General features: G+C 37.2%; 1 protein-coding gene across 3 annotated transcripts in view; it reads left to right on the forward strand.

Moving 5' to 3' along the window:
- VPS45 (vacuolar protein sorting 45 homolog) overlaps positions 1–14398 on the forward strand; it is a 93645-nt gene that overhangs the window by 37263 nt on the left and 41984 nt on the right. For all 3 annotated transcript variants that reach the window (XR_007516778.1, XM_049880323.1, XM_049880321.1), the window contains one exon: positions 12481–12612. Coding sequence is in view for 2 of the 3 variants with exons in the window: in XM_049880323.1 (XP_049736280.1) it covers positions 12481–12612 (132 nt within the window). In the remaining variant the exon portion in view is untranslated. The remainder of the gene's footprint in view (positions 1–12480; positions 12613–14398) is intronic.

The following is a 14398-nucleotide window of genomic DNA, read 5'->3' on the forward strand; positions in this document are numbered from 1 at the left end:
CCTCCCCACCCCAGCAGATTGTAAACTTCATGAGTGTGGGGACTTCATCTCATCCATCAGTATCTTCCCTACTACCTAGAAAAAAGCCTGGCCCTATTAGATATCTATAAAACAGAAACCAAACCCCTTGCCTTAGAGTCGGTTCTGACTTATAGCGGCTCTGTAAGTCAAAAGAAAACTGCCTCATAGGGTTTCCAAGGAGCACCTAGTGGATTCGAACTGCTGACCTTTTGGTTATTAGCTTAACTCTTAACCACTACACCACCAGGGTTTCCATTAGGTACTTAATAAATATTTTTTGAATGAATAAATGTGTGATTTCATTTTAGCATCCCTAAATTTTATTTTTACTACACAAAGAGAACAGCATTTCCTCTAAATGACAGAAGAGCTGTGCAGAAAGTACATTTGACCCAACAGCAACATCAACCCACAAGAGCTTATATTAAAATATTAATAATATAGAACATTCTAGAACCAATTCCCAATGTAATGGCGAATGAGCAACAGTAGTTCAGCAAGAAAAAAAATGGCAGTTTTTATGATAGCTCCATAAAACGATTTGATGGTTTCTAATTTTTTTTAATGTTCTGGTTTGATCAGGTGTGAGATTACTTCCAGTGCTCAGATGCTGATAAAAAAAACTGTCTTGCCCTGCCTCCCAATACATACATACTCTTTTCTTTTATCTAGCAGTTAGGCAATAGATTACATTTATGACTGAATAGGAAAAAAAAAATCATCTCTCTGTAGAATTAGGAAACCTAAGTAATTTACAAGATCATCACTGACAGTCAGTTCTTTCCTCTTGTAAATACTTTTAAGTATCTACTGTGTGCCTGGCACCATGCTTTGTACTGAAAAGACCCCTTCCTTCCAGGAGCTTTTAGTCTAGGGAAAAAGTTAGGTGTTTTTGTTTTGTTTTGCTTTTTGTTTTTATTGTTGTCTAACTATAATACGGTATAATAAGTACCCAGTGTATGTATGCATAAAAAGCTCTGAAAAAAAAAGATAATAGCAATTAATTCAGCGAGGAAGAGTCTGAAATTTCTTAGAGAAAGTAACATTTGAATTTATGCTTGAAAGATAAGTTAAACCAAAAAACAAAAGGAAGTATTGCAGGGAAAGGGAACAAGACGTTAGCTTTTACCGAAGGAAATGGGAGACCTTGCAGGGTTTTGAGCAGAAGAGTGAGAAGATCTGACTTATATTTTAGCAGGATCATTCTGGCTACTGTGATTAGTGTAGGGAGAAAAGGTAGAAGGAGGCTAAGAAGCTATAAGAGAAATTGAGGTAGAAATTGATGTGTCTTGGCAGAGTGGTATCCATGGAGGTGGTGGGAAGTTAACTGATTCTGGCTATATTTTGAAGGTGGAGATGTAGGGTTTCTTGATGGATTGGATTTAGAGTATAATAAAAGGAGGAGTTAAAGATGACTTAAAAGTTTTTGTCCCCCAGATAAGTAAAGCATTACTGAAAAAGAAGAAGAAAGTGGGATGCCTCACTCTACCTGATTTTAGAACATACTATACAGCCACAGTAGTCAAAACAGCCTGGTATTGGTACAACAACAGGCACATAGACCAATGGAACAAAATTGAGAACCCAGATATAAATCCATCCATATATAAGCAGCTGATATTTGACAAAGGCCCAGTGTCAGTTAATTGGGGAAAAGATAGTCTTTTTAACAAATGATGCTGGCATAACTGGATATCCATATGCAAAAAAATGAAAAGGACCCATACCTCACACCATGCACAAAAACTAACTCCAAGTGGATCAAAGACCTAAACATAAAGACTAAAACAATAAAGATCATGGAAGAAAAAATAGGGACAACATTAGGAGCCCTAATACAAGGCATAAACTGAATACAAAACATTACTAAAAATGACAAAGAGAAACCAGATAACTGGGAGCTCCTAAAAATCAAACACCTATGCTCATCTAAAGACTTCATCAAAACAGTAAAAAGACCACCTACAGATTGGGAAAAAAATTTCAGCTATGACACCTCTGACCAGCGCCTGATCTCTAAAATCTATATGATTCTGTTAAAACTCAGCCACAAAAAGACAAACAACCCAATCAAAAAGTGGGCAAAGGATATGAACACGCACTTCACTAAAGAAGATATTCAGGCGGCTAACAGACACGTGAGAAAATGCTCTTGATCATTAGCCATTAGAGAAATACAAATTAAAACTACGATGAGATTCCATCTCACTCCAACAAGGCTGGCATTAATCCAAAAAGCACAAAATAATAAATGTTGGAGGGGCTGCGGAGAGATTAGAACTCCTATACACTGCTGGTGGGAATGTAAAATGGTACAACCACTTTGGAAATCTATCTGGCGTTTTTTTAAAAAGTTAGAAATAGAACTACCATACAACCCAGAAATCCCACTCCTCAGAATATACCCTAGAGAAATAAGAGCCTTTACACGAATAGATATATGCACACCCATGTTTATTGCAGCACTGTTTCCAATAGCAAAAAGCTGGAAGCAACCAAGGTGTCCATCAATAGATGAATGGTTAAATAAATTATGGTACATTCACACAATGAAATACTACGCATCGATAAAGAACAGTGACGAATCGGTGAAACATTTCGTAACATGGAGGAACCTGGAAGGCATTATGCTGAGTGAACTTAGTCAGATGCAAAAGGACAAATACTATATAAGCCCACTATTTTAAGTTCTTGAGAAGTAGTATAAACTGAGAAGAACACATTCTTTTGTGGTTATGAGAGGGGGGAGGGAGAGGGTTATTTACTGATTAGTTAGTAGATAAGAACTACTTGAGGTGAAGGGAAGGACAATACTCAATGCAGGGAAGGTCAGCTCAACTGGACTGGACCAAAAGCAAAGAAGTTTCTGGGATAAACTGAATGATTCGAAGGTGAGCGGAGCAAGGGCGAGGGTTTGGGGACTATGGCTTAAGGGGACTTCTAAGTCAATTGGCATAATAAACTCTATTATGAAACCATTCTGCATTCCACTTTGAAGTGTGGCGTCTGGGGTCTTAAATGCTAACAAGCGGCCATCTAAGATGCATCAATTGGTCTCAACCCATCTGGATCAAAGGAAAATGAAGCACACCAAGGTCACACGATAACTATGAGCCCGAGACAGAAAGGGCCACATGAACTAGAGACTTACATCATCCTGAGACCAGAAGAACTAGATGGTGCCCAGCCACAACCGATGACTGCCCTGACAGGGAGCACAACAGAGAACCCCTGAGGGAGCAGGAGATCAGTGGGTTGCAGACCCCAAATTCTCATAAAAAGACCAGACTTAATGGTCTGACTGAGACTAGAAGAATCCCGGTGGTCATGGTCCCCAAACCTTCTGTTGGCCCAGGACAGGAACCATTCCTGAAGACTACTCATCAGACGTGGAAGGGACTGGATGGACATTGGGCTGGAGAGAGATGCTGATGAAGGGTGAGCTACTTGTATCAGGTGGACACTTGAGACTGTGCTGGCATCTCCTGTCTGGAGGGGAGATGGGAGGGTAGAGAGGGTTAGAAACTGGCAAAACGGTCACGAAAGGAGAGACTGGAAGAAGGGAGCGGGCTGATTCATTAGGGGGAGAGTAAATGGGAGTATGTAGTAAGGTGTATAGAAGCTTATATGTGGGGGCCTTAGGACTAGGTGGTGTGGAAAAAAAAAAGTCTGTAGTTCAGAGACAGGAACCTCTTTATGGTATTTGTTAACTTGGAGAAAATTTTCTGTTTGGTTATTCAAGGAGAGCTGATCAGTTACCCAGCTATTTGGGATAGGGTGGAGAAGACATCTTTCCCGCCCCCCCCCCTTTTTTTAATTGTGCTTTAAGTAAAAGTTTACAATTGAAATTAGTTTCTCATACAAAAATTTATACACACATTGTTATGTGACCCTAGTTGCTCTCCCTATATTGTGACAGCACACTCCTTGACACTGACTTGATTTGTAAACTTTAGAAAAAAAAATTTTTTTTTTTCACTTAAAGCACAATAAAAATTATTTAAAAAAAAAGAAAGTTTTTGTCCCAAGCAACTGAAAGGATGGAGTGGCTATCAGCTAAGATTGGGGGAGAAAACGAGGAATTTGGACATACTGAATTGAAAAGCCTATTAAATATCCAAGTAGGAAAGTCAAGTAAACAGGTAGATATACAAGTCTGGAGTTTGGGAGAGAGGTCTGTGCTGGACGTAGAGATTTGGGAGTTATCAGCAGATAGATGTATTTAAACCCACAAAAGTGAGTGAGATCATCCATCAAGGGCAGTGCTATCCAATAGAACTTTCTACAATGATGAAAATGGCTGTGCTATCCAGAAGGTAGCCACTAGCCACACGTGGCTGTTGAGCACTTGAAATGTGGCTAGTGCTACTGAGGAACTGAATTTTTTGTTTCATTTAATTTTAATTAAATAGCACATGGCTAGTGGCCAGAATGCCCCTGAGAAGCAAGGATGGCAAGACTTCATCTCACGTACTTTGGACATGTTATCAGGAGAGACCAGTCACTGGAGAAGGACATCATACTTGATAAAGTAGAGGGTCAAAAAAAAGAGGAAGACCTCCACCAATATGGACTGACCCAGTGCCTGCCACAGTGGGCTCAAACATAGCAACAATTGTGAGAATGACGCAGGACTGGCAGTGTTTCGTTCTGTTGTATATAGAGTCACTGTGAGCTGGAGCTGACTCCACAGCACCTAACAACAACAGCGGCCACTCTTTTAGACCAAGCAGATCTAGTAAGTGCAGATCGAGAAGAAAGAGGAGCAGTGACTGGGCACTCCAACGTTAAGAGGTCAGGAATATGAGGAAGGACCATTACAGGACGTTGAAAAGTAGCAACCAGTGAAATAAGAAGAAAATAAAGAATGTGATGTCTTGGAAACCAAGTGAAGAAAGTATATCAAGGAAGTAAGTGAAAAACTTAGTGAAATGCTGCCGATAGGTCAAGTAAGACAAGGACTGAAAAAATGGCCATTTGGATTTAGCCATGAGACCTTGATGAGCAGTTATTTAGTGTAATGGTAGGGGCCAAAACATGACTGACATGAGTTTAAGACAAAATGACCATAGGATAATTATTTAACCTTTCTGAGTTTCTGCTTCCTCAGCTGTGATTTTTGCCTTGTAAAATTGTAAGCAAGGTGACTGGCAAATAGTAGATACTCAGTAAATGATTGCTACTGGCACATAGTCCTTTGGGAGAACAGCAAATAGAATGAGTGATCATTTAGTCATTTGTTGTACAAATATTTATTGAGTTCCCACGATGTGCTAGGTGCTTTTCTAGAATGAGAGAATCAACAGTGAGCAGCCAAAACAAAAATCCCTAACCTCATGAAGCTTACTTTCCAGTGATAGGGCTAGAGAAGAGCGTATAAAAAGAGAACGAGATTAGAAAGATAGACTAAGACCTGGTAGAGAAAGACACTAACTACCATGCATTAACTAAGCATTGCTCCTACTACCTTTATCTTTTGGCAGAGAAAGGGCATGATCAGATCTATGTTTGGGAAGATAAAGATGGCTGGCAAATGGAGTTTAAATTGGAATAGTACAAATTGAATATAATTGCAATAGTCCAGGTAAATGATAACTGTGGCAGGACTCTGGCAATCAGGCAGGGGAAACTGAGTAAGAGGTTGGAGTCAAGATAGTCCAGAGATAAAGCTGACACAAATCAATGATCAACTGAATAAGAACAGGGTGAGAAGGTAGGAAACTGAAGAAAAGGCAGAATAAAACATGACCCAAAGTTTCTGACTTGGGTATTGGGTAGGTAGTACCACCTATGGTAGGCAAAATAGCGGCCCCTCCAAAGATGTCCATGGCCTAATTCCCAGAACCTATAAACATGTTACCGTACGTGGCAAAAGGGACTTTGCAGATGTGGTTGAATGTATGGACCTTGAGGTGGGGAGATTATTCTAGATTATCCAAGTAAGCCAAATCTAATCACCCAAATCCATAAAATTGGAGAACCTGTTAGTGTCTGCATTTACCTTGGACAACTTGTGCAGACTTCACTAATACTGGGTATTGCCTTTCCCATTAAAAATAACAAGTGTCTACTATCTGGAAAGTGATTCCCCCTGCTTCCTCCTCCCATCCCTGATAACCACCAAAGAACATTGCTTTCTGTGTGTATACCTACTCTTGATATTTTATAAAAGTGAGACCACACAATATTTGTCCTTTTGTGATTGACTTATTTCACTTAGCATAATGTCCTTCAGATTCATCCATGTTACGTTTCGTGGACTCGTTATTCTTTACAGTTGGATAGTATTCCATTGTATGTATGTACCACAATTTGCTTATCCATCCGTATCATTTAGGTTGTTTCTATCTTTTTGCTATTGTGAATGATCCTTCAATGAACACAGGTATGCATATGTCTATTCGTATCACTGCTCTTATATCTCTAGGATATATACTTAGGAGTAGGATTGCTGGATCATAAGGTATTTCTATTTCTAGCTTTTTCAGGAAGCATCATACTGTTTTCCATAGTGGCTGTGCCATTTTATAATCCCATCAGCAATGTATAAGAGCTCCAATCACCCCCCACAACTTATGCAGCATTTGTTGTTTTCTGTTTTTTAAATCATTGCCATTTTTGCAGGGGTGAGGTTGTATTTCATTGTAGTTTTGATTTGTATCTCTGACTCTGTCCTATAGGGTCGCTATGAGTCGGAATCGACTCGACAGCACCGGGTTGGTTAATGGCTAATGGCAGGAGAAAGATGTGGCATTCTGCTTCCATAAAGATTTACAGCCTTGGAAACCCTATGGGGCAGTTCTGCTCTGTCCTGTGGAGTCACTATAGCAATGGGTTTGGGTTTTAATGGCTAGCGATTGTGAGTATCTTTTCATGTATTTGTTGGCTGCCTGAATGTCCTCTCTGGTGAAGTGTCTGTTCGTGTCTTTTGCCCATTAAGATTTTTTCCCACTCTGTAGGTTTTCTTTTTACTCCCTTGGTAAAGTCTTTCGTGAGCCTAAGCATTTAATTTTTAGGAGGTCCCAGTTACCTAATTTATATTCTGTCATTTGTGCATTATTAGTTTTGTTTGATAGACTATTTATGCCAAAAATTAGGTCCTCTAGTATTGACCCTATATTCTCTTTCAGGAACCTTATAGTTTTAGCTCTAACCTTTAGGTCTTTGATCCATTGAGTTAGTTTTGTGCAAAGTATGGATCCTGATTCATTTTTCTGCGTATGGGTATCCAGTTTTGTCAGCACCATTTGTTAAAGAGACTGTTTCTTCCCCTGTTGAATGGACTTTGACCCTTTGTTGAAGATCAGCTGCCCGTAGATGGATGGATTTATTTTGGGTTCTCAGTTCTATTCTATTGGTCTATGTGACTGTCGTTGAACCAGTACCAGGCTGTTTTGATTACCATGGCTGTGTAGTAAGTTTTGAGATCAGGAATTGAGGGGCCTCCTGCTTTGTTCTTCTTTAATATTGCTTTAGCTATTGGGGGCCTCCTTCCATTCCACATAAAGTCGAAGATCAGTTTTTCCATTTCTTTAAGAATGTTGTTGGTATTTGGATTGGGATTGTATTATAACTGTAGATCACTTTTGGTAGTGTTGACATTTTCACAATGTTAATGTCTTCCAATCCATGAGCATGGAATATTTTTCCATTTATGTAGGGAAAAAAAAAATTTTTTTTTTTTCCTTTTAGTGTCTTACAGTAGCGTTTTATAGTTTTCCTTGTATAAGTCTTTTATGTCCCTGGTTAGGTGTATTCCCAGGTATTTTATCCTTTTGGGAACTATTGTAAATGATATGAATTTCTTGATTTCACTTTCAGAGTCTTCCTTGTTAGTGTAGAGAAACCCAGCTGATTTTTGTGTGCTAACCTTGTACCCAGCCACTTTTGCTGAATCCTTCTATTCGTTCCAGTAACTTTCTTGTGGAGTCTGTGGTATTTTCTATGTATAAGATCATGTAGTCTGTGAATAAGGATAGTTTTACTTCTTCCTTTCCAATTTGGATGCCCTTTATGGCCCTTTCTTGCCTTATTACTCTAGCTAGAATTTCTGGTACTGTGTTAAGTAATGGTAGTGATAAAGGGCATCCTTGTTCTCATTCCCGTTTTCAAGGGGAATGCTCTCAATCTTTCTCCATTGAGAATGATGATTGGCTGTTGGTTTTGCATATATGCCCTTAATTGTGTTGAGGAATTTGCCTTCTATTCCTATTTTGCTGAGACTTTTTATCAGGAAAGGGTGTTGGATTTTATCAGATGCCTTTTCTATGTCAGTTGAGATGATCATATGATTCTTTTCCTTTGTTTTATTTATGTGGTGAATTACATGGATTGATTTTTTAATGTTGAACCATGCTTGCATCCCTGGTATAAATCTTGCTTGATCAAGATGTATTATTTTTTTGATATGCTGTTGAATTCTGTTGACTAGAATTTTGTTGAGCGTTTTTGCGTCTTTATCTGTGAGGGATATTGGTCTGAAATATTCTTTTTAAGTGGTGTCTTTGCCTGACTTTGGTATCAGGGTTATGGTGGCTCCATAGGAGGAATTAGGGAGTATTCTTTCCTTTTCTATGTTCTGGAATAGTTTGAGTAGAATTTGTATCAATTCTTCTCCGAATGTTTGGTAGAGTTCTCCAATGAGGCCTTTTGGCCCAGGACTCTTTGTTGTTCTTGGGAGGTTTTTGTTTTTGTTCTGTTTTGTTTTTAAAGCCCTCTTTGATTTCTTCTTTTGTTATGGGTCTGTTCAAATTTTCTCCATCTATTTGTGTTAGTTTAGACAGGTAATGTGTGTTTCTAGAAATTTGTCCATTTCTTCTGGGTTTTCAAACTTTGGTGGAATACAATTTTTCATAGTATTCTGTTATGATCCTTTTTATCTCAGTTAACTGTCCCATTTCTTTCTCTTTTTTTTTTTTTTTTGGTTATTTGCATCTTCTCATTTTTTTCCTTTGTCAATTTGGCCAGTGGTTTGTCAGCTTTATTAATCCTCCTAAAGAACCAACTTCTAGTCTTATTGATTCTATTATTTTTTTCCGTTTTCTATTGCCTTCATTTCTGCTCTGATCTTTATTATTTAATTTTTCTGGTGACTGTGGACTTCTTTTGCTGCTCCTTTTCTATTTGTTTGAGTTGTAGGATAAACGATAGATTTTTGCCCTTCTTTTTTGAAGTGTTCATTTATTGCTGTAAATTCTCCTCTGAGCACTGGTTTTGCTGTGTCCCAGAGGTTTTGATATGTTATATTTTCATTCTCATTTGATTCTAAGAATTTATTTCATTTTTAATTTTAGCTGATACCCAAACTTTTTAAGTAACGTGTTTTTCAGTTTCCATGTCCTCTCTGTTATTGATTTCTAGTTTTTATTGTGTTATGATCAGAGAAGATGGTTTGTATTGCTTCAGTGTTCTGTTTGCAGTTTTTAAAACTGTTAGATACTTTCTGTTCCTTGAAACACTTGGCTTCCATAACTTCATACTATTCTTGTTTTTTTAACTTTTCTCTGATTGTTTCTTCTTTGTCTGTATTGAGATTTCCTGTTCCTCCACCAAACCTTGAATGCTGGTATTCCCCAGCCTTCTTTTTTCACACTATACACCTTCTAAAATTTATATGCTGATGATACATAGATCTGTGCCTGTAGCTCAGATCTTTACTGAACAGATCATAATAAGAAGCTATGGTGAGATACCACTTTTTCATCTGTCAGTTTAAAAGTACCAAATCTTTGATTATGTACCATGTTGACAAAGGTGTGGAGAAATAGATGCTTTCCTGAGAGCTGGTGGAATGACATCTGTGGAGTAACTTGGCAATATCTATCAAAATTTAAAATGTGCAGTCTATCCAAGGGTAAGGTATAGAACAGTGTATGTAAAAATGCTTTCATTTGTGTTTAAGGTATATATACATATGCGTATATCCACAAAAACATGTAGTATCTCTGAAAGGATACGTAAGAAATAAGTAACAGTGTCTGCTTCTAGAGAGAGAAACTGGGGAAGAGAGGACTAAGGTGAGAGGAAAACTTACTTTTTACATCATGCCATTTTGTGTTTCATACCATGTGCATGCAGTTATCTAGTCAAAACATTTTTTTTAATAACAATTTTAAAAAATGATTGCAGAGTATATAACTAACTCCTAAGGCACTGTGGCATTAAATATATTGTTTTTGTTTCAGATGGGTAATATCGAATGAAACTTATTTTAACTTAAAAAGTAAATTTAGTGTTTCAGAGACATGATTTTAAATCCCAAGTCCACAGAGACATGTCATAATTGACTTTCTATCTAATTGCAGAATAACTGCCTCTTCATCATTGGGAGCTTGTATACCTTTCATGAGGATGTTTCCTATTCAGATATTATCTGAACATTTAAAAATAGCTACGAAAGTGCTAAGTTTCTGTTTGGGCTGATGAGAGATTTTTGGAGTGTATAGTGCCGAAGATTATACAGCATGGTGAATGTAATTAATGTCACCACATTATATACTTAAAAATGGTTAAAATGACAATTTTTGTTACATAAATAATAAAAAATTTTAAAATAGCCACAATATCTGATTCCATTTCCATGAAGGCCCGCTAGAACAAATAACTTTCTCAGTTGATTCCTTCAAGGTGTTTTAGAAAGAGACAAATAAAAAAGAGATGTTGCGTGTTTTTTTTTCATTTATGATTTACACATAAGCATGTATGTATAAATTGATTAAAGGTATCTCTGCCTAGTTTCATGCTGTAACCTCCAAAATGGATGCTTCTGCTTAATGTAGTTTTAAATTATGCCTAATAAGTGATTTAATAACATTACTTGCCTAAGATTAAATTTTATTTCCTTTTGATGGCTGGAGCCCTGGTGGCACAATGGTTAAGAGGCCGCCTGCTAACCAAAAAGGTCAGCAGTTCAGATCCACCAGCCACTCCTTGGAAACCGTAAGGAGCATTTCTGCTCTGTCCTGTAGCATTTCTGCTCTGTCCTGTAGGGTCTCTATGAGTCAGAATCAACTCGTTGGCAACAGGTTTGGGTTTTGGTTTTTGATGGCATGAGAAAAGAGAAACGGGCAAGGTAACTGTTTTGAAAATAATGTGATCTCCTTGTTGATGTACATAGAAGGAACTAGCTAGCAGGAGAGCTACACACTTTGTTATGAAGCCATTTTAATAAAGATTGAAACATAGTAAAACAACACAGTGCTACCCAAATGCAGCTAGTGGATGAGCTCATGCATTAGCATGTCTAGTATCAAAACTGTACCCACAGGTTTTTTTCTTTTTTGATTCCCATGGTTTCTTTTTTTTGGTTCATCAAAGGATTCAGAAACAAATATTTTTAAGAAGAGGTGGAGTTCCTAGAAGGGCCATTAATTTATGTCCTAATCTTTTTATACACTCAAAATACTAAGCATTTCTGGTTTCCATTTTTTTTTTTTATGTTATGGGGATGTCATGGATTGAATTGTGTCCCCCCCAAAATGTGTCATCTTGGTTAGGCCATGTGTGGTTGTCCTCCATTTTGTAATTTTCCTATGTGTTGTAAATCATAATCTCTGCCTGTGGTTAAAGAGGATTAAGGTGGGATGTAACACCCTTGCTCAGGCTACATTCCTGATCCAGTGTAAAAGGATTTTCCCTGGGGTGTGGCCTGCACCGCCTTTTATCTCTCAAGAGATTAAAGGAAAGGGAAGCAAGCAGAGAATTGGGGACTTCATACCACCAAGAAAGCAGCATGAGCAGCAGAGCACGTCCTTTGGACCCAGGGTCCCTGTACCTGAGAAGTTCCTCCGCCAGGGGAAGTTTGAGGACAAAGAATCTTCCTCCAGAGCCAACAGAGGGAGAAAGCCTTCCCCTGGAGCCGACACCCTGAATTTGGACTTGTAACCTACTAGGCTGTGAGAGAATAAATTTCTCTTTGTTAAAGTCATCTACTTGTGGTATTTCTGTTATAGCAGCACTAGATGACTAAGACAGGGGACATCCGGATACTTTCCAAAATGCTTTGAGGTCCTTGGACAGAGACCATTGTAATGACACTGTACTAAGTATTTGACAAAGACTTATATATGAAAAGAGATATATAATACAAGCATAAATTATTGCTATATTAGTATCATATCACAGTGAAGCGCTCTGCAGCCTCTTGAATATAAAAGAATATTTCTACATTTGGTCCCAGCAAACGCTATTGTGCTATTCTAAAATCCACAGCACAGAAATTATAAGACATCCGCTCATAAACAGAAAGCAAATCACTATTCAGCATTTCCTGCCCTGTTTCCTGCCAATTTCAGATAATTAAAAACTTTTTTAAAACGTTTTATTCTATTCTGCTTTAATTCTGCTTCCTCCACCAAAAAAGAAAAACTTAGAAATTAAAACTCTGCATATAATAACAAATCCTTGGCTTTTCTTTTTAATTTTAATCCTGTGACATTAACTCTTTCTTCATTATTGCAGACCTCAGGATATCATTGTGTTTGTGATTGGAGGAGCCACATATGAAGAGGCTCTAACAGTTTATAACCTGAACCGTACCACTCCTGGAGTAAGGATTGTCCTGGGAGGAACAACAGTACACAACACGAAAAGGTAAAGGAAAACTTTCAGAGTCCTACAATTCTCTCCTTTTTCCCAGAAAATAAAGCATAAATTCCCTTTATATAGGAAAAGTTTGATCAATGCTGACCAAATGCTGTAGTTTTTACAGTATCAGTTCATAAAATAATTTAGAGGTCTGTGTCAGATGAAGGATCTACCCCATTTGGTTAATAAATCATTTTATTAGGACAGAGACTTGGAAAGTAAAGGCCAGCCTGCACTGTTAATAATTTGTTTCCTATGTTTAAAGGAGAAATCGAATTGCTACAGACTGGCACTTTGAAAATGCCTAAACATAATGATAATGAACTCTGTGAGTTATTTTGTTTCATTTTTGCTAATAAACTATATTCATTTAATAAGTATTTAGTAAGAATAATACGATAAAGATCCTACCACAAGGAAGTCACTGTTTATTAGGGAAGATAAAACATAAAAAATAAGCCCTGGAAAGACAGATAAAAGAGCTATGGAATCTCAGAGTGGCTAAGGCAAATGAGTGAATGTTTCATGGAGAAGATAGCAGGGAACCTGAGCATTAGGTAGAAAAAGGACAGATAGAAGGGGAGCAAATTCTAGTCAGCATTAATCACACGAACAAGTTATAGAAAGCTGTAGGTGACATACATATACAAAGAACAAGTAGTCAACTAGCTAGAATATGTATAATAAAGTAAAAAAGTTAATTGAATGCCAGAATTGTGTAAGGCCTTGAATTCCAGGCTGAGAAATGCATACTGTCTGGGTGGAAAATGGAAAATCGTTCAAGGTTTTTAATCAGTGAAATTACCTGAGGAGCACAGTATTTAGGAAGATGAATTAGGCAGCGAAGAGTAGAAAAGACAGATGAGGAAGAGACTGGAGAACTTGGCATAATGATTCAATTTAATGACTGGTGACCCTGAGAGAATCATGCTGAGCCATGTTCTGTATCCATTGGGAGTTACTGGAGGTGTTTGTGTGCTTTTTCATTTTGTATTTTTATTATTTGATTTTTTAATGTAATTTTTTCCTTTATTATGGAGGTAATATTTGCTAATTCTGAAAGTTTTTTGAGTTCAGAAAGTATAAAGATTAAAAAAACCTCCCGTATGCTAATCACTGTTACATTGTGGTCTTTCCAGACTTTTTTCTAAGCCTGTGTAGGTATTTACATAAGTATGTGTGCAGAAAGGGATGTCATTGTACATTCTGTCTTACTATCTGTATTTCCTTATCTATGAGGTAAACATCTTTCAGTGTTAAATATGTAATTACTCATTCATTAAACAAATATTTATTGAAGGGTCAGATTGTCTGGGTTTGAATCCTAGCTTTTCCTCTTATTATTTTTGTGAATCTGGGAAAGTTACATACCTCTTTGTCAGTTTCTAAAACTCACTGGCCATTTATATATTTCTTTTTGTGAATTGCCAGTTCATGTTCTTTGCCCATTGCTTCCACTGGGTATTCCTCCCCCCAAAAAAAAATTTTTTTAAGAATTTTATGTAATAACTAAGGATGTTGACCATTTGTCTGGCTTATATTTTGCAAATCATTCTCCCCTATTTGATGTTTTTGTTTCAAACAAAACAATTTTGTTTTGTTGTGTAAAAGTTGTATTGTTTTTTAAAATTTTTATGTAGTCAAAGTCACCAGTGATTTCTGCCTTTTCTGTCATGCTTAGAAAGTTCTTCCTTAGCCAAGAGTATTTAAATACTGACCTCTATTTTTTTTCATTTTTTTATGACTCAGATTTAAAGTTATATCTTTAATCTATTAGAATTTTATTTTGATA

This window comes from Elephas maximus, chromosome 3 (genome assembly GCF_024166365.1).
Source record: "Elephas maximus indicus isolate mEleMax1 chromosome 3, mEleMax1 primary haplotype, whole genome shotgun sequence".
Taxonomy (NCBI): domain Eukaryota; kingdom Metazoa; phylum Chordata; class Mammalia; order Proboscidea; family Elephantidae; genus Elephas; species Elephas maximus.